Here is a 25,813-nt window from a genome sequence, read left to right as displayed (position 1 = left end):
TTGGGCTATTATAATCTCCATGTAAACAATACTTGCTAATGCTTATATACTTGCATACAAAATATCACTGACATTGCATCATCAGTTCATCTTTAACCGATCTAATCACAAACTAATACATGTAAACTAAGCAAAAGTTTCCAAGTAAATACACCATGACTGAGGGGGCAGGGCCAAATATTCTCCATGGAAATGTGATGTGCTAATGTAAATACAACGGAATACCAATTAACATTGGCCTACCACTAATGGTTTCCATTGAACTGGCCTAATCACAATCTAATACATGAAAACTATGCAAATTTGTCAATAGGCCATGACTCAGGGGGTAGAGCCAAATAATCTCCATGGAAATGAGATATGCCAATGCTTTTACAACTGCATACTAAATACACATGTATCACTGACCTACCACTAGTGGTTCTCAATAAACTAACCTAATCACAAACTAATACAAGTAAACTAAGCAAAAGTTTCAAAGTCAATAGACCATGACTGAGGGAGAAGGTCCAAATAATCTCCATGGAAATGAGATTAGCCAAAGCTTATACAAATGCACACCAAATAGCATTGACCTACCACTTGTGGTTCACCATTAACTAGACCCAATCACAAACTAATGAAGATGCTACTGCCAAAACAGCATATCTACGTCTCACTTTTTTACTCCCTTAAGGAGAGACAAAAACAACCCTTTCCAGTCCAATTATGAAAACCTCATCATTCAAAATTGTACAGCAGATTAATATTTTCAATCTGCTAGTATTTATAAATTTGTGTTCCTCACTTCAAGGTCTATTTAGCCATATTGATCTTGAAGAATTAGTAATTCACCAACATTATTAAGACTAAATAGTTGTTGTGGTCATGCCAATCGTACAATGGTCTCTTGTTTCAGGGTTTCATGTTTTATTCTGGATTAGTGCTATTATGTGTCTATGCTCATAAGAGTGGTTGTCTCAATTTATCCTATGTTTAAGGTTCAATAATTCTTCTTCTGGTTAGAGATAAACAACAATTCTTTTAAAAAAAAAAAAGCTGAGGAGAGCGAAACACAAACAATTTGCAGCTTTTTTGTCACATTACACAAAATATATCTCCTATCATGATGAAAAAGTTGTTATCTTTATAATTAAAGTCCAAGAACTGTTATAAGATCAAATGTATTAGAACCCAAAATAAAATTAAAAATCTTTAGTAACAAAATCAAAATTATTCAATCGCGTAGTGGAATGAAAGTCTATTTGTGGATTCTTATTAATTTCATAGAACTTTTGGACTATTTTAATTCTCGGTCTATTTCTGATATTAATTCTTACATACTTTTAATTTTTTAACCCTGTATGCTAACATTGCCCATTTGAAATTTTAATAAAATTGTTTTTATAAACATTGAACGACAAAAATATGTGACGTATAAAATTTTCTGACGTCAGACACAGGAATCGATGAATGTGTTTGTAGATAGATGTTTTTGTGTTCTGTTAAATTGTTCCTTTTAAAATTGTTACACGATGATGACTGCTGTACCCATATTTTGACTATTTCATTTATTATGTCTGTTTAGTTCACGTATCATTGTAAGTATAACAGAATTTGATGAGACTGTCAACAAAGTGAGAGGTTTAGCCCTATAAAACCACGTTTAATCCACCATTTTCTACATTTGAAAATGCCTGTACCAAGTCAGGTATATGACAGTTCTTGTCCTCTCGTTTTTGATGTGTTTTGTCTTTGATTTTGCCATGTGATTGTGAACTTTCCTCTGAGTTCAATGTTTTTGTGATTTTACTTTTTTTTGTTATTTTAGAACTATAGACCAATTTGAAGGTCAACATCCTAACCAGAAAAATAGCCAAAACTGATATACTTAAATTAACTTTTATTTCATTGCAGACATAAAAACCGTAACAATGAACATGACACTTTGAGTTCTAATATCTTGGATATCCCTCTGGTGTTTGATGAGATGGTACACAATGCAGAAATTGACATTTATCTCCATAATTACACATTCCCCTTTTTATAAAGTGTCTGCATGGATCTTTCCTCCTTTCTTCAGGATTTTTTGCTGTTATCCAAGAGGCCTGCTTTTTATGTTTAGGGCTTGCTTTTTCCTGTAAATATTTTAATCTGTTTATATCATAAATTAATACACAATACTATACAAAAAAATGTCATGCTCAATATTCATGTTTTGCTATGATGTAATAATCTCCATTACATTTCAGATAATATGTTACTAAATACACAAAAAGCAATGGAGTCATGAAAAGTGGTTGATAATTGAAAGGATGCTGTAACTAATATATAATTATATCACCATGTTCATCTGGCCCCTTAAATGGCAAGAGATAAATTCAATAGAATGTATTATAAAATATGCTGTTGAAGTTAAAGATAACTCCAATCACTTATAAAAACTATAGTAAAATGTATGCCAGTTATCTGTCTTGGTACTGCAGTAAATGGTAAACATGGGCATACTGTGGATTAATTTATTATCATTTTTTGTTGATTGAGGAAAACTTGCGTTTTTGTGGATATTTGATTTTGTAGTTTTGCCAATCACTTAATACAAAGACTAATAAAAATTGGTTATTCATTGAACATTTGAATTCGTGGTTCACCTGTACCCATGACCCCACAAAAATTGGTATTAAACGAATAATAAGGTGTGTCTACACAGCTAGTGTGTTATAAAATTTCAAGTTTGCACAAATCTTATGATTGACTTCTGCTTAGATGTAAATTCATTGTTTCTGCATCTATTTTAATTGTTACCTACCTCATTCTGACAAGCACTATTTTCCTGCTCTTGATCTGTTAACTCACTTTCTGTAAAATAATAAAGAAATATAACGTGTTATAAAAATTTTATAACTTCATGAGGGACATGAAAATAACAAAATGAAAAGTTTTTTATATGAAAATGCATGTCTTCCAAGTTTTTTTCCTTTTCAAGGTAAAAAAAACTCTTTACTTTTAAGCAAACATTATAAAAGAATTGTTAAGTATAAATACCTAACAATGAATTTGATTTGACAAGTAAAATTAAGATGATAGTCTAATAACTTACTCTAGAAAATCAATGCATCAAGCATTCTAAGAGTATTGCATGGTAATACATAGTCCCCTGCCAGTTAAAAAATTAATCTTTCAAGAAAAAATGTTAAGTTGCTCTTTAACCTTTCATGGTGTAAACTGTTTAACAAATATCAAGTCAATATCTTCATGCATGACGAAAAAAAGTGTGGAAAACTGATCATTTCAGTTAATTTTCTAAGTCAAAGGACCATTACTATGCATAAAATCATTAGACTGAAACAAAATATGAACTTCATCTGTAACTTGTCATGTAAAAACTATAAACCAATTATCAAATCGATATCTTTAAGCATGATAAAAAAAATGTGGAGAACTGATTATTTGAGTGAATTTTCTACGTCCAAGGACCATAAGTCTGCACAAAATCATCAGAAAAGAAAAACATTTGAATTTGATCTTTAACTTGTCATTATAAAAAATATACCAAATATCAAATCAATATCTTCAAGCACGAATAAAACAAGAACAGACAGACAGACAAGTGCAAACCTGAAGTCCCCTTCAACTTCTTCAGTAGGTTACTAATAAAAGATTTCAATGTATGCCGTGTTGCAAATATTTTATCAATCCAAGGTACAAGGAAAATAACTTTTAAAAAAGGCACTTGTTTTTGTTCTTTAAAACTTTTTATCAATTTGAGAAATGAAGGCTTTAGAGCAAATGCAATGTGATTTCCATTACATTTATTATTTCCATGGGGCTAAAATTTCAAAATATATTTGTTCAGAACTTATTTATGAAAGTTTTAAAGGCATTGCTGAAATGAACCTATGATATAGTTTCATAAATTTCTGAAAGGAACTGAACACATGAAAATGCTAATGATGCAATTTTCTATATAATCAATATTTTCAAAGCCCATAATTCTTTAATAAACAATTGATTTGTACTGATGTTTGAACTCTTCGAATACATTGATGAAATAGATTTCATAAAAAATCTGTATAAAGGCAATTTCCATATAATTTAAATAATTCAAAGGGCATAACTTTTAAAATTATTGATTGACACTGATTTTAGAACTTGTCAAAGACATTCTAATATAAACACATCATTTAAGTTTATTAAAATTGTAGCATGTATTGTACACATGCAGAAGTGAGCTTTGGGTATATGGTTCAGTAAACTTTGAAGGAAAAATGTAGTGCAAAAGCAATTTTGACATTTGATTTACATTCAAAGAAAAATATTTAATCAATTTCTTAAACTAATATAATGCCAAATTTTGTAACTATCCAATTCAACAGTCTTTTGCTTTAAATAACCACCTAATTTTCTTTTCTTCACCTCTTCATTATTGCTATCTGACTCCTTTGTATCATTTTCTTCCTCTTCCTTCATCTGATCCTTCTGTTAAAAATTCAACATTCATTTCAATGCAAAGAATATTTTCTTTAAAATGATCAAATACATTCATTACTCGTACAGTAACATGATCATCAATTCAGATGTCTATAACACAAAATGAAATTTGTAAAGAAATACGTCTACATTTTATGAAATTAAAACTGATGATTAATAACTGTATCATCATGCCAGTCTATAACTCCCATACAACTTTATAAACACCAGTTTTACAATTTAGCAACATGATAGGGGCAACATTTGGAGCTGGATCTGCTTATCCTTCTAAAGCAACTGCAATCACCCACAGTTTTGGGCGGGTTTCCTGGTGCTCAGTTTTTAATTTTCTAACTAATGTGTTGTATACTGTTGTTTGTCTTTATAGTGGGTTTTTTTTTTTTAGTTTTTTTTTTGCGATAGTGTGGTTAGTGTCGTTTTTCAGCTTTATAAGTTTGATTATCACTTTGATATCTTTCACCTCTCTTTTAGCTTATTAAAAACTTATATATTTGATGAAAAAGAAATGACCTGTTTACTCTTTTTGCCTTGTAAATTCCTTTTTCTTTCCTCCTGTAACTCGTTTGACATGGCACGTGTAGCTTTGGGCTTGGGTCCCCAGTGTGGTTCAGGATTGGCCTGATATCTAAGCAGTCCATCTTTCCTTGATTTTGGATTAGCCTCGGGATGTTCCTCAAATGATACCTTAGTAGTACATTCTTTTTCAAGTAAGGTTTTTATTGCAGTATCTTCATATCTTACTGGTTTAACAGGATGATCTTTAACCCAAGTTCTGATAATGTCCTGTTGAATAAAATGCAAAACATGGTTACCTTAGTATGATTATCAATTATCAGCATAAAGCTAAGTAATATAAAACTTAACTTAAATGTTCCCATAAACAATGATAAAAATGGTATCTAAATCATCTCAAATTCTACAATCAAATAATTCAAAATATTCTATTTTCATTTGTTTTTTGCTGGGTGTATATGCTAGTACTTGTACCCATTTATATTTAAAGTTTTGACAATGCTTCTGGTGTTGTACATTTGTGTTTGAAATGCCTTACACAAGTTTTGCTTTTACATGTGAAGTTTTCCACCATAATTCAGTATTGATAAACACTTTATGATCCCTCTATAATATCATACATTTATGTGTGTAATCAAACATTTATGAAATTTATGAAATTGATCATCGTCATGTACATTAAGTCATGTTGATATAGATAAATATTTTATTATTTAGAATATCTAATTTCATACACTCTAGGACCTACCCATAACACATTGTGAGGAGCATCTGTCTTGATGGAATTCTTCATTGCATGTGACAATGAAACTCTGTATCCTGCATTTAATAAGGCCGATCTGAATTGCAAAAGTTACAAAGCATTACAGACATGACAGATGAAAAGACAACCCATAAAATCATGAACATTAATCTTAATTGAAAACTTGATATCAAATGATTTCAATACTGGTATGTTAAAAATAATCAATTTCAATTATATACATAACCCCATAACTGGATCTCATACCTATACATTTCAAAATGAACTCAGGTTATATTCTAAATGGTCAAAAAGGTCAAGAATAGCATGACTGGTAATGGTATTTCTAATCTACTGTGAAAGTACTTTTATTCGTGGGGTACCAATTTTCGTGGATTTCGTGGATGACTTTATCCACGAATTTAAGTGTCCAACGAAATAAAACAACCAATGTCCAAATCAAGACATGGAAAAATCACCATCGGTAGGTTTGACTACTGATATGATCTAAAGAATATATTGAATAACGCCAAATCAGAGAATACTTTAATAGCAGGCACGGAACTACAACCGCATGCAGGATTACCCATTTAATCTTTAATAACCTAAACTGTACAACTTTTGATCTTTTAATTCTCATAAAAAAATATTTTTGATCCATGAAAGTCAGATTTCCAGTATTGCTTTGCAAGAATGATAAAGTGTTCATTTTATTTCATAATCGTTCTCGTACATATGGGAAATAATAGTCTCATGCTGGGCTTGATTTTGATTAAGAATTATTTGACAATTCAAGATACGTTTATAGCATTTGTGTATTTTACTGTTTTCTTTAGGTGACATATTTATGGCCTAATTAACTCCTTTGATGGTTTTTAATATGTTGATCACTTTATCATCGGTTAATTAGTGTTATCACTACGATCCACACGGGTCAATGTTTACTTTGCAATTTCCTTCAATCTAGACTATTTGTAACCTTCTTTTCTAAAGGCTTTAATTTTTCCATTTTTTTTTCTTCAGAAACTAAAATCCACGAATTTAAAAACCCACGAACATGTAAATATTGCTCAAACCACGAAAATTGATACCCACGAATTAAAGTACTTTCACAGTAATTTATTTTCTAAATTAAGCATTAAAGTTTGATATTTAGAATTCAAATCTTCATTTTTTGTGTAAAGAATATCAACATGAAAGTGAAATAAAAACATTGTGTATTATAATCACAAGTCATACATTGCCATAAGTATTAAACAATATAGAAACTTTTGACAATTATTTTCTGTATAATTTGTTTTCTTTGTGATACACATACTATTAATACACACTTACCTAAACTGTATAAGTGGCATGGTTTCAGAATGCACAAACCCAAACAGTGAATCTAGCTTGAAGTAAAGTGGAACTTCTTGTAACTCTTCTTTCTGTAGAGTTAACATTCCCACAATTCTCTCTGATGTTTTAAGGGAATCTTTATTATCATTGACTCTGTTTATAACCCTGTCAATAAAATCAATGTCACAAATAGGGTCTGCCCATATAGGTCCACCAATGTGATGCTTACTTCCACAATGCTCACATTTATCTGTAACCGGAGGGCCTGTAGCTGGACTGTACTTGAAGTTACTTCCCTTGGTGGGTATCAACGCACCAATTCTTTGTAGAGAGAATGACTTACACTCATTACAGCTATAAACCATAGCCATTTTACTAGCTGACCTTTTCACTTTACCTTGACCTGTGTGCACCCTAACAAAAACTCTGAAGTAAAAGTCAATGCTGAGTGAAATTAAAGGTACAATGTATCTTGAGTATCTATTAGCATGTGATTCTATACACTGTAGAATTATACGCAAACCCATTTCATGACATGATGTAGTTCTCAAGGACATTGCTCCATATTTAGAGTAGCAAGTTTCACCTGCATTCCCACATAAAACAGCAGCATCTGTACATGTTATACACAGTAAACCCCCATCTTTAACAGCTTGAACAGTGGCATCCAAAAACTTTGAAGGACTTCCATAGGGGTCAAGGTCGATTACATCAAAATGGTCCCTGGGATTCCTATTTCTGTACATTACCATAGCTGCGTCATCACAGCTTGAGCTGAGCAGTTCCTGAAGATTGTTCTTTTCAATATTTTTATTGATAAAAGAAACAGCATTTTCATCAAAGTCATTAGCTATAATGGAATTGACACCAGGAATTTCCAATCCAAATCTCACTGACCGAAGTCCTGAAGCTGATAATCCTTCTAAAATTTTAATTCCATTGTCATACTTCTTTCCAGGTTCTAACTCAACTTCATTTTCATCCTGAACCTTGTCAGTAGTTTCCATCTTTTCATCCTTAACAATAGCAATAGTTTCTTTGTTTTCATCTTTTCCATCAATTTCCATACAGTCAGTTTCCTCTTTGACCTTGGATTGTTTAGATTTTTTACCCTCTGCTGGATTTGTTAACCTGTCTCTAGCAAACTGAGATATAACAGCAACTGATAGATCTCTGTTGAATTCCTGTACTGGGTTATAGAAAACATTCTTAGGATACAGAACCTCTGCTTTCCCTTCTTTGACAGTATTACATTCTATCAGAACCTCTGACTTTTCTTCTTTGACAGTTTTACATTCCATTTTCTCTGTACTGCCTGGTTTTACTGTTGTACACATAAACCTTAATAGATCTTTTTGATACTGAGAGGTATATAATGGTCTACATAATCCAAATGTTTTGATCATTTCTTATATATTCCATTAGGAAAAGATCTGAAAGAAAATGAAAATATGATGATAAAAATAATGATTTTATAATGTTGGGGAAACAAAATATTAAAACTTAAAGTACAATGTAATCATGGTAACAATGCATGTGTAACATCTGCCTCCTGTGGTTTTCTTTCTGATTTGCTAAATTCCCATTATTTTTGTTTTATTTTCATAGTTTCAAAATAAAACCAGATGCTCTGCAGGGCGCAGCTTTATACAACCGCAGAGGTCAAACCCTGAACAGTTGGGCAAGTATGGACACAACATTCAAGCTTGATACAGCTCTGAAATTGGATTGCGAATAAATAGTTGACACAGAATAGGTTTCTGACACAGAATGAATGTGGTCTAAGAACTAATAAAATTTGAATTGGACATTTACCTACATGTATTATGGTCCAATGTCCCAAATCTAAATACATGGTTAGATTCAGCATATCAAAGAACCCCAAGAATTCATTTTTTTATGAAATCAAATAAAGTTCAATTTTGGACCTTTAAGAACTCAATGTGGACCAGTTTGATAAAGGGGTCCAAATATCAAAAATCAAAAATACATGGTTAGATTCAGCATATCACAGAACCCCATCTATTCAATTTTTGTTAAAATCTAACAACGTTTAATTTTGGACCCCCATTTGGACTAACTTGAAAACTGGGCCCATAATCAAAAATCTAAGTACATGTTTAGACTCAGCATATCAAAGAATCCCAAGAGTTCAATTTTTGTTAAAAATCAAACTAAGTTTAATTTTGGACCCTTCAGACCTTAAAGTAGGCCAAATTGAAAACGGGACCAAAAATTAAGAATTCAAATACACGGTTAGATTCGGCATATCAAATAACCCCAATAATTTATTTTTTAATGAAATCAAACAAAGTTTAATTTTGGACCCTTTTGGCCCCTTATTCCCAGTGATATTGTTGGTTTTTTTCAAAACTATCTCTACCCTTTTTTATTGGGAAGATATGCATCAATTTTATCAAATTGGGAGATTTATAATAAGCCACAAATTTGACTGGAACTTCAATCTGCAGATCCCTTATCAAGAGGTAAACCCTCATTTGAAATAAGACCCCTTCTTGTCAGTGATAATACATAAATAGACCCTCAAATCTGCAAATAGTCATTTTAGGCATGAGCAATGAGTGTATTTCAGTTTGTATTCATGCACAATTACTACTAATACTGCACTTTTAGGGGAAAAAGTTATCTTTAGGGGACTAATTTTAAGCCATTTTTTTCAAATTGGGATTCTTCTCCAGGGGAAAAAGCCTTTTTTCTCCAGTAATTTAAGGCAAACAATATACAATGTATAACTAATTCCTAAACTGTTGGGACCAAAACTCCCAGAATTAATCCCAACCTTCCTCTTGTGGTCATTAACCATGTGTTTAAATTTCATAAATTTCTATTTACTTACATGTATACTAAAGATATTGTGCGAAAACCAAGAAAAATGCTTATTTGTTTCCCTTTTTGGACCCTAATTCCTAAACTGTTGGGACCAAAACCCCCAAAATCTATCCCAACCTTCCTTTTAAGGTCATAAACCTTGTGTTAAAATTTTATTGATTTCTATTTATTTATAGTTATACTTAAGTTATTATCTGGAAACTATCTGTCTTTGGACGACGCTGACGACCATGTGATACCAATATACGACGTATAAAAAATGTTTTAATTGATATTTAGAAATCTTTCCTGAGCTTAATACACGTGTATTAAATTTAGTATATTATATGGTGCATCAAATGTTGCAGGTTACTGTAAATAGCATCTGCTAGTTTTGATAACGTAGGAGGAAAGACTCATTTTAAAACATATTCAATCTCACTTTAAAAGACAAAAGAACAAATTTAATCAAACTTACCTATTTAGCCATTTTTATTTTATGTCAAAACTATGCATCACTAGAATAATTGTTTAGAAAAATTAGAAGGGTTACATGAATGCATGAAGTACAGCTATGTCGCTTGCCTGTTAGTCAGCCGAACTTCAAGATTGTCATGTATTTTTTTTATCAATTTCATTACAAACCAACAAGTTAAAATTAATAGGGTTCTTATATAAAACATGTAAAATGGTTGTTCAAAATCCATTCATTCAAAATTCTATAGACAATTCTATGTATACATTCTTAATACATAAAGATGAAAAGAGGTAGACTTAACTCAGTAGCAGATGCAGAACTTTTGATTTAAGGTTCATCATAACCTTTTGGCTAATATGGCCGTATTTACACCACAAATTTTACTCTGAGTACAGACAAACCTATTCACCTGCAAAAGTTTTAAGGGATGGCAGGAACTAGATATATAAATTGTAACTGCATTTTATGTTTTAGAAAATAATAAACTTTACTAGATTTTGCTTTCCAGTTTTTTTCGTTCCTGCAGAAGGTGCCAAAATAAACTAAGTCAGGAAAGAGGTTTGAGAATCTCCCCTCATAAATACATGTTGTGAGTAGTATTGATTTAAATGGACAATAGATGGACAATTGACATCTGCAGATAATATGTGATTTAAACAGTGTAAATGAGTGGACCGTATCAAATGAAACTCGGGTGTTTGTTTATTTTGCTATCTTCTGCAGACTGGAAAAAACTAGACATCAAAATCCAGGTAAGTTTTTAAATTTCTGAAACGTGTACTTCATATAGCTTTTATACATCTAGTTCCTGCCATGCCTTAAAACTTTCCTAGATGTACCACTTTCTCTGTACTCATGGTAAATTTTGAGGGGTAAACAGGGCTATATTTTTAAATTCCTTATGATGAACCTTAAGGGGGGTGGGGGTTGACTGACCTAATAAGGAGGCCCGCTTCAGTGATTCCCAATATAATCAACAAAATTTTCCCCAAAAAAGGAAGGGTCTAGGTCACTGGGAACCTGTGTAATTTAACATAATGGCTGATAAATTTGCATCCAACTGTACAAGTGTAAATATGTCCAGGCTTCACAAATCAGTTAAGGTTCATGTGGACCCTATGGTTAAAATGGCCGTATTTTCACCTCAAAATTTTCTCTGAGTACAGGCAAACCTGTGCATCTGGAAAAGTTTTAAGGCATAGCATGCCCTAGATAAATAGAATTCAAATGCATTGTATGATTTAGAAAATTCATAACTAATGTCCATGTCAATAAAAAATGCTCACTTTAATTTTTACCTGTGGGGAAGTTCTCAAACCTGTTTCCCAACTTAGTTTATTTTGGCACCTTCTGGAGGAATGAAAAAAAGTGCATGGCAGAATCCTGGTAAGTTTTTATTTTTCTAAAACATAAAACATACTTAAAATTCATTTATCTAGGGCATGCTATGCCTTAATTGTTTTACAGATGCGCAGGTTTGTCTGTACTCAGAGTAACTTTTGAGGTGAAAATACGGCCATTTTAGCCATAGGGTCCACATTAGTCCAAATAATTATGACGTCTGGCAAGGCTATTTTTAATTTTTTTCTGGGACGCCTTCTGGAAATATTTTACATCAATAAGCACAAAAAAGGTAGGACTTTGTAACTACGTAAAAATTTCTAACCGGCAATACAAATTTCTTGTTAAAATTAGGTGTCAAACTTCCCCCCAAAATTTGCTCTCAAACTCGAGACGTAAAAAATGGCTTCGGCGTTATGACGTCGTAGGAAGGCGTCCCAGAAAAAAAATAAAATAGCCTTGCCAGACGTCATAATTATTTGGACTAGGTCCACATGAACCTTAAGGTTCATCATAACCTTTTGGCTAAAATGGCAGTATTTACACCCCAAATTTTACTCTGAGTACAGACTAACCTATACACCTGCAACAGTTTTAAGGGATGGCAGGAACTAGATATATAAATTTTAAATGCATTTTATGTTTCAGAAATTATAAACTTTTCTAGATTTTGTTATCCATTTTTTCTCGTTCCTGCAGAAGGTGCAAAAATTAACTAAGTAGTGAAAATGATTGAGAAGCTCCCCTTATATAATCAATGTTGTGAGTAGTATTGATTTAAATGGACAATAGATGGACAATAGACACCTGTAAACAATAGGTGATTTAACAGGTTTAAACTGTGTAACTGAGTGGACCGTATCAAATGAAACTCGGGTGTTTGTTTATTTTGCTATCTTCTGAAGACTGGAAAAAAATGAACATCAAAATCCAGGTAAGTTTTTAATTTTCTGAAACGTAGACTTCATATAACTTTTATATATCTAGTTCCTGCCATGCCTTAAAACTTTCCTGGATGTACCAGTTTGTCTGTACTCATAGTAATTTTGGAGGTGTAAACATGGTCATATTTTTCAATTCCTTATGATGAACCTTAACACAGTGGCAGTGGCACTTCAGCACAGACCTTTGAACTTCAGCATGAACATCAGACTTCAGCGTCCCATCACAACTATGAGTCCTACGCATATATGTTGCCCTCAACATGTAATGACTTACTATTATGTGTCTGACTGTGCAACACAGGCACTTGTTTCTATCCATACGAAGGTAGACTATCCATATAAATAGAATGGATAGTCGACCTTCGTATGGATAGAAACAAGTGCCTGTGCTGTGCAATATGGGGTTGCTGTCACCATAACATATTCTTTTATTCGCATTGACAATATTGTCATGATTTATGTTCCGACCTGTCTTTGTCACACTGTAATAAAACAACTATTGATTGTATAATGCAGTCACTTACCATTCGTTTCAAAAGTAAACTTTAGAAGTGAAGAAAAATTAGAAATGTTCTGCAATATCCGGAAGCATGTGGAAACATATAAACCTAAAACCAAATGCGGAACACCCCTGCTCGATATTAGTCGAGCGAAAGATTGTGTTATGTGTCTTGTTTTGAAGTCTTATACATTTATACCATGAAATATTTTACGGATTATAAGTAAAATGTGTCTGTTTTCCTTTTGAGACAGAACTTGTAAAATTTAGAATGCTGGAATGTGAGTGGAGGTTTTCAGATTTGTACGAATTTTAGTATGGATAAAATTCCGGAAAAAGTTTTTGTTATTAGTGGTAAAAGGAAATCTGGAAAAGACTATGTGGCAGCATTAATGTGTAATAGGTAACATACTTTAGAATTATAAAAAGATAAAGATAAGGACTGCTAGAGAATAAATAAATGATATACTCCTGCATGACCTGATCACCTGGTGTGCGCCCCCCTTTTTCCCAGTTTTCAGTGTAAACAACCACAGGTCACATTGAAACCTTCAACAATAATGAAAATGCTTAATGTATTGTAATCTATCAAGGTCCAGACATGTAAACATATGAAAAGTTAAAAACCTTCATGTTAATTATCAAAGTAATAAAATCATTCACCAACGATTCAAAACGGTATCTGGATGATTCGTTCCAACTCTGATTCGTACCAACAAATTCGTCCCAAGTTGCTTGGTCAGTTCGTTCCAACTTTTCCAAAAACTGGTCAGTTCGTTCCAACTTATTTAAGAACAGTATTAAACAATATTAACCATTTAAATAGCCTCATTATTTAAATTTTTAATGCTGTACTTATAAAAAATGAATATAAATACGTATCTAAAAAAATATAAACGCTTTTCAATAATAATTGAAGGCTGACATACCACATTTGCTATGTTTTTTCTTACGTGCATCGTTACTACTCATTAGCACTGGTTGTGTATGTTTTACAATATAAAAATTTACTCAGTGTCCTTACATACGAAACCGAAAAAAAAGTAAGCAGCCACAAACAGATCACAGTCCAAGATGATGGAGCTTTGGGACAGCTATAGAAGACAGCAAATTACAGTTACCCAACTGATGACATCTGTTGCACTTATCATTGTGCCATCCGTTGACCAGCAAAATGAAATATGTGAAATACTGAAAGACTATTGAACAATTATCTATGAACTGTTAGGATGAACATATGTTATTGAATAATGATCTTTTATATGAAATATACAGAAAAAATGGACAAGGAATTGCCGATTTTTGCCGTGCACTGTAGGTTGATTTACACAAATACAGTGATATACGGACATATACATTATAAAAAAGTTGGAACAAATTGTTAAGTCTGATTTAATAATGATCTTAATCAGGTGGAACACATTGTTAAGTCTGATTAATAATGAAATAAATCAGTTGGAACCAATTGACAATTGACTTGGTACGAATTGTCCAAATCTGGAACGAACTGGCTTGGAACGAATCGGACTTGGAACGAATTGACTAGCATTCTTCAAAACAAGTCTGAGGAAAAACAGCTTTTCAGTTAGAATTGCCAAATTATGGAACAAGTTACCGGATAAAGTAACAAAAGCGCCTCAAACATGCAGGAATAAGGGGCCAAAAACAATCATGTTTCTAGTTTACAGACAATAACTTGTGTTTAAGTAAATGGATCTCTTGAAAATTTTACTACAAATTAAGTTTCCATACTTGGGTTGAGTTTGTGGTTAATTGCTCCAAGGAGGGATTAAAAAAGTGTTTTTACTGAACTAGTACACAATTTAATTTTTGGGGATGGGTTCATATTTTTTTTCAAAATTTTTCAAATTTCAAATTTTTGAAAAGATTCAAGAAGAAAGAAGAAACCTTCAATTGCACAGTATTGTTCAATACATTTGTAAGACCTTTGACCACACTTTTTGTGTGTAAGAAACCTATATTATGTCTAAGAATTGATCACAATCCAAATTCAGACAGTATCAAGCTTGAATATTGTGTCCAAATTTGTCCCAACTGTTCAGGGTTCGACCTGTGCGGTCGTATCAGGCTGGGCTTAGCAAAGCAATTTATTACTAAAATCATGAATCTTTTTTTTAATTTCAGAATAGGAAAACATTTGTGTAGCAGTATCCAGTTGTCTGGTCCATTGAAGAAACAATATGCTGAGGTATGTTCGAATTTGACATTAATCTGCATTTTTATGCCCTGCAGTACTCAATATTGAGTTTAGCTAGCCATATAAGAATCAATTTTTTTAAAGCCACTGTGGGAACTTTGGGAATGAGTATTATTTAAGGTAGATCAGAGGTCAAAATTAAAATTGATAGAATTCTTTTATTGTTTGCCGTATATAGTTTACATCATGCTTTTTTTAAATTGTAATTAAAAGAATTGGTCAAGTCTTTTTCAAGAAACATATAAAATTGTTATATTTTGTATAACATAATACATTGGTTAAAAAAAAAAGCCAAACCGAAAAATAAAACTTTAAGATAATAAATGAGACGGTAATTCACATAAATGTGCTTTCAAAATTTATAAAAATATATTGGAGTCATGGGACTGGTTTTCATGGTTTTCTTGCTAAAAAATAAAATGAGTAACTTCTCAACATTCTTTTATAAAAGTAAGGTTATCTGAGTTTTCTCCCCTTTAATGGCAAAGTTTAAATAAATGCATACCGATAGAACCATTCAAAAATGTTCAATAATTTTTAAACAAGTTGTAATAATAAGATAAAACACATAGATTTTTTTCATTTAGATAAAAAGTATTAAAACATGTATAAATAGGTAATAATTTGTATATTTTATTAAAGGTCAAAACCAATTGTCTTTTGCTACTGTAGTTAAATTTTACAATCATTGATCGTGAGAGGAATAATCAAAGAATTAGATGTGAGAAGACATCTGATCAAGGTTACTATTTTTTTAAATACCTTGTTTCCTCCAGTATCTTAAAAGTTCTGGGAAATGGTTATCTTTATTATATATCCCCTTTCAGAGTTATAGTATCAACCGTATATAAAAGGGTAGTAATGCCCTTTACAGTCAGGTGTCATACGGTCATTTTCAGCTACAGTTAGCGTCAAATTTGTTAAAATTTTACTGTGATGTTAAAATATCCTTATCGTGATTCGTCAGAGGACTCAAGTAATTATCGTGAGCATCATTTTGGGGAAAAATTTAACATGATGCGTCAAAATCAGTCCATTTTTTGATCGTCTAAAAGAAAGTACATTTTATATACACCAAAAATTACTGTTAACGTCATTTGGTAAGAATTTTTACCACTATTCGTCATGAAGGTACCCTTAATACTAACCTGATATAAATCATCTAAAAATTGCAACAATTGTTGAAAATAGGCAAAATTTACAGGGAGCACAATAAAAAAAATTGTCAAATGCTCTAAATAGCCTAAAGCTAACAGAGTGAAGGAGGCTAAACAGTTTTTTTTTTTGTGCAGAGGTGTCAATTTTCTCACTAATGATAGTACGTAAGCATCTATTCCTTATAGAATTAATTATGAAAATAAGAAGATGTGGTATGATTGGCAATGAGATAACTCTTCACAAGAGACCAAATGACACTGGAATTAACAAATATAGGGCTAAATAGGTCTCTGTACAGCGATCAATAACATTGAGAATTGAAATGGGGAATGTGCCAAAGAGACAACAACCCGACCATAGAAAAAAAACAACAGCAGAAGGTCACCAACAGGTCTTCAATGTAGCGAGAAATTCCCGCACCCGGAGGCGTCCTTCAGCTGGCCCCTAAACAAATATATACTAGTTCAGTGATAATGAACGCCCTACTAATTTCCAAATTGTACACAAGAAACTAAAATTAAAATAATACAAGACTAACAAAGGCCAGAGGCTCCTGACTTGGGACAGGCGCAAAAATGCGGTGGGGTTAAACATGTTTGTGAGATCTCAACCCTCCCCCTATACCTCTAGCCAAAGTAGAAAAGTAAACGCATAACAATACGCACATTAAAATTCAGTCCAAGAGAAGTCCCAGTCTGATGTCAGAAGATGTAACCAAAGAAAATAAACAAAATGACAATAATACATAAATAACAACAGACTACTAGCAGTTAATTGACATGCCAGCTCCAGACTTCAATTAAACTGACTGAAAGATTATGATTTCATCATATGAACATCAGGCACAATCCTTCCCGTTAGGGGTTTAGTATCATACCATCATAACATATATGAGAAGAACATAACCCGTGTCATGCCAACAACTGGTTTTTAAATAAATGTGTTTAGTTCCGATGCAAAGACCCTATAAGTGAATCAATATTAACGCCAAAATATGCAATCTTTAATGACCTGACAACAGTATCGTAACTATATCCCTTTTTGATAAGTCTATTCAAAGGTTTTGTTAGTTTTTGAGGTGAATACTGACACCTTTGTGCTTTATAAAGAATATTTCCATAAAAAATTGGATGTGAAATACCTGAACGTATAAGAAGTCTGCATGTTGAGCTATATTTACGAATGATGTCCTTATACCGATGATAAAATTTAGTAAATGTTTTGACTAGTTTGTGATATCGAAAACCCTGGTGTAATAATTTTTCAGTAATACATAAATTTCTCTCGTTAAAATCTAAAACATTGTTACATACACGAGCGAATCGTACAAGTTGAGATATATAAACACCGTAAGATGGTGACAAGGGAACCAATGAGTAAATTTTATTTCCTGTTCAACCCTTACCATATAGTCAGCTATAAAATGTCCCATGTGCATGTAGCTCATATTTTTTTAACTACATAATCTTTCAACCACTAAAAGTGACTATCCCAAGTTGATGGTGTACTCCTATTGATTTTCTATAGTAAACATAAGAGTATTATTGTCAGATATTGTAATAGATCACATACAGCCTTGGGAAAAGGATGTGTATGATTGTCAGAAGTAGGCTTTGTATTTACATGGGGTTGTCTCATCAGAATTGTATTTTTCTTGCAGGATCATAACTTGAATTTCGAAAAACTCATGGATTCATCAGAGTACAAAGAGAAGTTTAGAATTGATATGATTAAATGGGGTGAAGATAAGCGTACAGAAGACCATGGATTCTTTTGTCGTTTAGCAACATCAAAAGCAGATTTGAAGAAAATTTGGATTATTACTGATGCCCGTAGGAAAACAGATGTGGATTATTTCAAAGAAAACTATAATGACAGAACATTAACAGTGAGAGTATGTGCAAAGGAAAGTATTAGAAAATCCAGAGGGTTTACATTCACACTAGGTAATAGTAGTTATCATTAACCTTTATACTACGCTCATAGATTATAAATATGTACTAAGGGCAGAAGTAATTTACATTGTTTAATTAATTTTTGCTTTTCACAAACATTGTTTGTAGAGTACAAAAAACAGGGAAATCATTGAATTGTACTAAAATAATCCTTTGCTAGATAACCTTGTTTGAAATAGATATAGGAAGATGTGGTTTGAGTGCCAATAAGACAACTCTCCATCCAAAAAACAATTTATAAAAGTAAACCATAATAGGTCAATGTACACCCTTCAACACGGAGCCTTGGCTCACACTGAAACTCTTTGTTTTGTTTAATCAAAGTAAGGATATGTATTTTATCAATCATGATAAAAATTCCTGTAATATATATCTATGCAAACATTTGCGTTCGATTCCAGGTATAAAAAATTAAAACAACAAAGGGCAACTGCAACAAGGCAGTTAGAGTTAACTGGTAAACGCATATCTTGCAAGAATAACATAAAGACCCCAAAATAATTTTTATAAGGAATTGCATTATTTTCATGTAGATTCTAACAGGATGGTACTTTGCAGGAAGAGATCCAGGATTTTTGTAAAGGGGCACAATTCTAGTAAATGGATTTTTTTACAGTTTTTTGCAAAAAGTTATATATTTTTCAATCAAAAGGGGCTTATTCTTTCTCTAATTCTTTGTCAATTTATCCCTTTCTGCGCCCATTGTAAAAAAAAAATAATCAACGTGTGGTTCAGTTGATCTCATTGATCTTCATTGGTTAAAATCCGATTATTCTTGCTTTCCTCTGAATTTCCTATTGTGACGGCATGAAAAAAGGCAACCATGCCTGATGACGTCACATAGAAAGAACACATCTTTTTGCAGATCATTCGAAAAGAAGGTATACGTTTGCTGCATATTGTTTGAAAATCGTTATAGAAACAGACTCTACCATCAAATCTTGTGTAATACGATATTTGGTATCCACTCTCGACAGCTGATTTTTAAATATTTAAAACCTTTGGCGAGCCTCACGTTTTAAATTTGAAAATTTAACTGTCTTGAGTATTTTTTAGGTTAAAAAGTGTATTTTAAATCTTACAAATATAAGGATGAAATATTCCTCATGGAAAAAATATTATAACAGACTTTTACCAAATTGTTTTGTACTATTTATATAACAGGTGTAGATGATGCAGAATCTGAATGTGGATTAGATGAAGGAATCCACTGGGACTATTTAATCCACAACAATGGTGATCAGGATCTATTAGACAAAGACATTGACCATTTAGTGACAATTGTACAAGAAAAACTATGTGATGTGACATGAGAAGTTTCTATTAAAATAAATCAAATTACACAGGATTATAGGAAAGACCTGTTCTTTTACCTTGAAGACTTATTGTGGTTATTGTTTTCCTTCCTTTAGGTTTTTAGTTAGGCACATCAGTTAACTTGACATTGAATGCATTTGGCAAATACATGTTTAATGTCCATTTTAGGTGATCTTATATTGAAGATCTAGTTTCTTCAAATTTGTTCCCACATATTCTTCTATTTATACATAGTCATCATGAGAATTTATAAAGCTACCTGTAACCCAATACATATAGATATATGTACATGTATGATTGAAATTCCAACAATAATGCATATGATTACAACAAAAACAAGAGTCCACACACACTTCACTCATAATGGGCCATTCCAGTTAATTTCTGACAGGTGGGGATCGATGGGGAGATTTTTTTTCATACCTATCAGATAAAAACATCATGTAAAACTACCTATCAGATCTATAAATTAAGACCTATCAGATTTAGAGTTCCTGTTCATATTTGGTGGATGGGCTTTCATGGGAAAAATTGACCTATCAGAATTTTTTACTGCAAGGATTGTACCCATCAGAATTTTAAATACAATACCAGATTTAATGCATGATACGAAACTGTTTACATTCCAAAGCACCCATAAGATCTGAAATAGGGTTTTTTTTCTAACCCCTAAGATGTAATTATTTTTAATTATTTTCTGCTGCAAGACCCTCAGACATTTTTGCGTATATGTGTACGTGTCAGATGGAAAACCCCAAAATTTCACCCCTAAGATGTATAAATTTTACACCCCTCAGAAAGGACCATCCATCCTCCTTTAGCAGATATTAACTGGAATGGCCCAATGATTGAAATCATGGTCAAAATCTTTCAGATAAAGATTTTACTACAAGAATCGCAAACTTGACATTTTCAATGAATCAGGTATATGCAAATGAGTTCAAGATCAGATGAATACTGCCAGACAGACATGTACACCTGCCAATCATTCCACAAACCAAAAATAATTGACTACAGGTATTTTGAGAAACATATTTAACCATGTAAAATCAACATTAGACAATGAAGTTGAATAAACCATAAAAAAATGAGGTCACGGTCAGATGAACCCTGCTAGACAGATATGTACACCCTGAAATCATTCCATACACTGATAACAGTTGATCTATTATTCCTAGTTTTAGTGTAACAGACCAAACCACAAATATATAGTATTGACTAAAAAAGCATGCAAATGAGGTCAAGGTTAGATTAAACATGACCAACATACATTCATACATGTATATATATACCTCACAATATATCTAGATTAAATTGAGTTGGGCTACTGCTAAGCAGACCTCATGATAAAAAATAAACTTGATCATTCATCAATGAAATGAGGTTGAGATCTTTGTCTGATGGACATGTAGACTTTGCAAAGATCCCATGTACCAAATAAAATTATTCTATTACTCATAAGTGAGAATTTCATATTGCTGCCTCAAGATTGCAATTCTCTGTCTCACACCCTGAGATTTTCATCATAGGCATGACTAAAACCAAAGCACCATCAATTCTGTGAGTCAGCCATCTAATTTGATTATAAATAGCAGCATAATCATACATTAGTTTTACAGCACTAATTAAGCAGTTGGTTTTCTGGTTAATTATACATTTTGTCATGTTATAGCCCTTTTTTGCTTACTTTACATGTACAGTATTGGAATTGTTGGTGGTTAAAGTGTGTAGGGCGACATATAATTGCTAACATCCACATCATTTGGTCTATGGTTTCATTCACAATCATACCACATCTTCTATTTTTTAAATAATGTGCACAAATGTTACATGATCAATGAGAAAACAAGTACATGTAGTTTCTGCAATCAATCTTCTAGAAACCAAGGTCATACAGTCCTAAAATCATTGACAAAACTACGAGGATTTTCACATAATTTATATTCATAAGGGGCATATCTCCCATTAAAATTTTCAGTCGGTTCAAATAAAGGAGTAGGTCCGGTAAGGACCGATTTTGGCCTCAAATTTCAGTTTCATCTGACGAAAGATTTTGACCACTTTTTAAACACTTAAGTGTCTATTTCATATTATGCAATTAATTTATGTGAAAGATTTTAACTTATTTAGTCATTAAAAACGATCCGATTCTGGCTCAAATATGAGAAATCTACCAAATATGCGAAAAAATGTCACTTTTCAGATGGTTTTTGTCAAAAACGAAAGTGGCCGCATCCGTGTTCATCCTCAATCTTTATATATGTTATGTATTATCATTAAATACAACTTCCATTTCAATATTTTGGATGAACACGAATGCGGCCACTTTCGTTTTACACAGAAACCGTCTAAAATTTAACTAAAATGCTGGAATTGTGAAGATTTCAGTAATTTAGCATGAATTAATGGTGCTAGTTCTCAATATATCTGCATTGTATTGGCAAAAAGAGCCCATATTTATGTAGCAGAACCTTTCTACTATCCAATAAATGACTAAAAGTTTACATTTTAACAATTTTGTAAAACTGCTATATTTTGGGGCCAAAAAGGGGTCTTACTGGACCTACTCCTTTGATCACAACCCACTGAGAGATGTAAGAGAGAAAGAATTTACAAGAAATATATGGACAGACACATTGACAAATTGATTCATAATAAAGAAATAACAGAATTCAAAGCTACTTTCTTTAATATCAAAACATCAACAAACCATAACAAGAAATTACAAAATGTTTATAAAAAAAACATAATAAGTAGACAAACAGGATTTCACAGCTGGAAAAGTGACAATTTGATCATGAACCCATTGGCACAAAAATAACACTGTGCAACTATACTTGTGTATCAAAACCTACACTACAAAAATCTAATCACTAAATGTATTTGTAAAAAAAAATATGGATGGTTTTACATATATTTAGGTTTTATTTCCAAACAAAAGCCACATACTTTAATTTATATTAAGTTGTTGACACAGAGATATGTCTTGCCTATATATAACTTTGATAGCATATTGCAAATGTTTTAATATGAATGGCAACACTTTAGAAGGTAAGATATGAGTTTTAAAGACAGTCGAGCTTGACTAATTAGGGAAGGTGCCAAATAATATCCATGGAATTAAGATGTACAAAGGTTAATTGGACTGCTTAATAATACATCATTAACATACCATTATAGGTTTCCCTTAAAACAGATTTTAACACATAAACTATGCAAGTTTCAAAGTCAATGGAGCAATCCAGAGTGGTCAGTGCCTTATAATGAGATGACCAATGAAATGTAAATACAACAGCCAACCAAATATCATTGACTTACCCATAAGTGGTTACCCAAAACTAATATTATCACAATTGTTTTACAAATTGTATTTCACAATGATACCAGAAACAGCAAGCCTAAGTTTGGCCTCTCCTATTTAAGTTGAAGTGCGACAAAAACCAAAACAATTAAAGACCTGAAGGAAAATATGTTCACATTCTTCTTTAAATTACATCACAAAGCAAATAGTGTTCACCTTTCTTTCAATTTTCGGAGAAAAGGGTATATAAAAACATGATAATATAAATATTTGCTATGAAAAATCTTATTTGAAATCAGAAACAGAGAAAATTGAAGCCATGATTAATGCATGCTAAATTTGTAAGGATTTCATAACCAATAAAATTAACATAGATTGTATATACTTTATACTAGTAAGTCTTTTTATGTTATAACTGAACCCATTAGGACACCTAAGGAATCACATATAAAATAGGAATGTACATGTTTAAACTAAAAAGAGAACTTAAATCGTCATACAAATTAACTTTCAGTGTATAAGCATTGATTCAGTAGAATTTGTTTTTGTCAAACCATATGTTTTACAAAATATGGATATAACCTAAGAGAAAAAAGATTTTTTTATGCAGAAAATATATTCCAACCTGGGAATGATAAAGATACATTGTATGATTATAATTTTATCAGCTGCAGCAAGTATAATGATAAGTGGTTCATCAAATCAATCCTTGTAATATGTAACTTGACTACATGAACTTCAACTCAAAAAAACAACCAACATTTCTTTTTTCTATAAATTTTCTATGTTTTGATTTTTTTTATACTGATTGATTATGTATTAAAATCTTCAAACCATTACATAGTTGTTCACTATTAATCAAATTCTCTGATGCATTCTACAATAAGTTATATTAATATTTTAGTTTAAACTCAAAAACAAAATATGGTTATATGTTAGACAAAACATTGAGACCCTGCATACATGTAATAAAATAACAAGAGTTCTTCAAAATATACACAACTATGAAATATCAAATAATTATTTCATCATAAATTGTAAACATAAAAAAAAACATCAGAAAAGTCATCATTACTTTAAGTTCTGCTCCCCTCCAAAAAAAATAAAATCAAAAATAACAATTGAGAAACACAAATTAAGCTCATTTTCCAATATAAAAAAAGACCAAAAGTAAATAGGTACTTCTCCTTTGTAGATTACCTTTAAAGTCATTTTCAACAGATTTTGTTTTCATCCTATTAATTCTGAAATAAGTAGTTTGAATAAACCGAAGATTAATATTGATATTGTTGACTGATTCTTTTACAATTTAAATTGATGCCTAACAAACTACCTATAGAAAGTGCTTGTAAAAGAAGAAACAAAAAATGTTTTAGTGCTGGCCTTACCAATTTTGATTGGGTTGTTTGAGACAAATTCTGTAAATAAAATCATGTGATGCACCCATCACATTTACTTATCATTCTATTGAGCAGTTTAAATAAATTGAGCTAGAAGTTACTACATCTTGATTACAGAATACCATAACATTTTTACTGGATATATTTCATTACAGTATTATAAGATATCTGCTAATAAATAACATTCAATTAGAAATAAACTATTTACTTGTGTTAAAATGTGAGAACCTTATATTATAAATCTAATACCATGTAAAAAGCAAACAAGCTTTTAAGAAAAATCACTTTTGAGAAGAAAAAAAAGAAGAAATAATTAATTATGATTATATACAACTTGACACAAAATAATTTATAATTAAAAACCAATTGTTCAGAGAACAATTGAAGGTCTTTCCATCAAAACAATGTATTTTGATATGAAAGTTGTGAAACTAAGTTTAAAATGTCATTTCAATCGTCAAATGATAGCTTCTAGTACACTGATTCCAAAAATATTTGGTTTCCATACATTTTTTTAAATAAGAGAGATAATTTGTTACTTCCGGTTTGAAAAATGTTACTCACGATTATATTTGAATATTTACTTGACACTGATTCCAAAAATATCTGGTTCTATATACTTTTATATTAATAAAGTACAATAAATAGCTACTTCCGCTTTACAAAAGGTCACTTCCGGTTGTTTTTTTTCAAGGTTAAATGGTTTGATACCTTTCTTTCAAGGTTAAATGGTTTGATACCTTTTTCCAAAAGTTTCATAGCTTTATCATGTATACATATAAAATAAAAGCAAAGGTCAAAATCTAGAACGTCAAATTAAGCTATGACCTTGAGATCAATTTCAAGGTCATGAACTAAGGACCTCAAATCAAAACACCATAGGTCTTAATTATATTTGGTGAATGACTTATATCACCAAACACGTATTTTAAAATACAAGAGGGGAGAAAACTCCCTTTTACGTTCAACATGCCCTTGCAATAAAAATTTATGTGTTACGACATGTCACAACTAACAATTTAGTAAAAATAATTTGTTGATATCTTATACAGGCTTTGGATATAAGTGAAAATAAGCCTAATTCAAATATTAGAATATGACCTTGACCTTTGACCTTGACCTTATTTTCATTTTTTTGGACCAAGGACCTCAAATCAAAAGATCCTAGGTCTCTATCACTTATGGTTTATAAGATAGAAATGCATATCACTTATATCAGATGCATAAGGGGAAATAACTCTCATATGGAGCGGTCATATTGCTTCGTTCAAAATAGGACAAATCATGAAAAGGATATAACGAGCAATTTT

General features: G+C 31.6%; 2 protein-coding genes across 4 annotated transcripts; one reads left to right on the top strand and one right to left on the bottom strand.

Annotated features, from left to right (window-relative positions):
• Positions 1 to 1,867: 1,867 nt before the first annotated feature.
• On the bottom strand, positions 1,868 to 13,286 carry LOC139519063 (tRNA (guanine(26)-N(2))-dimethyltransferase-like). 3 transcript variants are annotated; one of them, XM_071310837.1, is made up of 7 exons: positions 13,180 to 13,286; positions 7,061 to 8,496; positions 5,732 to 5,822; positions 4,981 to 5,253; positions 4,374 to 4,458; positions 2,789 to 2,838; positions 1,868 to 2,117 (listed from the first exon to the last, which is right to left on the bottom strand). In XM_071310837.1, exons 2-7 carry the CDS (start codon positions 8,467 to 8,469, stop codon positions 1,935 to 1,937), a joined length of 2,091 nt encoding a protein of 696 aa, XP_071166938.1. In that variant the 5' UTR covers positions 8,470 to 8,496; positions 13,180 to 13,286; the 3' UTR covers positions 1,868 to 1,934. The 3 variants fall into 3 exon arrangements, with proteins under 3 accessions (XP_071166938.1, XP_071166939.1, XP_071166940.1); XM_071310838.1 differs by having other exon boundaries at positions 4,377 to 4,458; XM_071310839.1 differs by having other exon boundaries at positions 4,396 to 4,458.
• LOC139519064 (phosphomevalonate kinase-like) lies at positions 13,272 to 19,833 on the top strand. Its single transcript, XM_071310840.1, has 4 exons — positions 13,272 to 13,557; positions 15,300 to 15,363; positions 18,191 to 18,476; positions 19,650 to 19,833. The coding sequence occupies exons 1-4, from the start codon at positions 13,472 to 13,474 to the stop codon at positions 19,796 to 19,798; spliced, it is 585 nt and encodes a 194-aa protein (XP_071166941.1). The 5' UTR covers positions 13,272 to 13,471; the 3' UTR covers positions 19,799 to 19,833.
• The last annotated feature ends 5,980 nt before the right edge of the window (positions 19,834 to 25,813 follow it).

The sequence above is a fragment of the Mytilus edulis genome, chromosome 4 (assembly GCF_963676685.1).
Source record: "Mytilus edulis chromosome 4, xbMytEdul2.2, whole genome shotgun sequence".
Taxonomy (NCBI): domain Eukaryota; kingdom Metazoa; phylum Mollusca; class Bivalvia; order Mytilida; family Mytilidae; genus Mytilus; species Mytilus edulis.
Note: the sequence above shows the minus strand (reverse complement) of the source record. Positions and strands in the feature narration are given on the sequence as shown.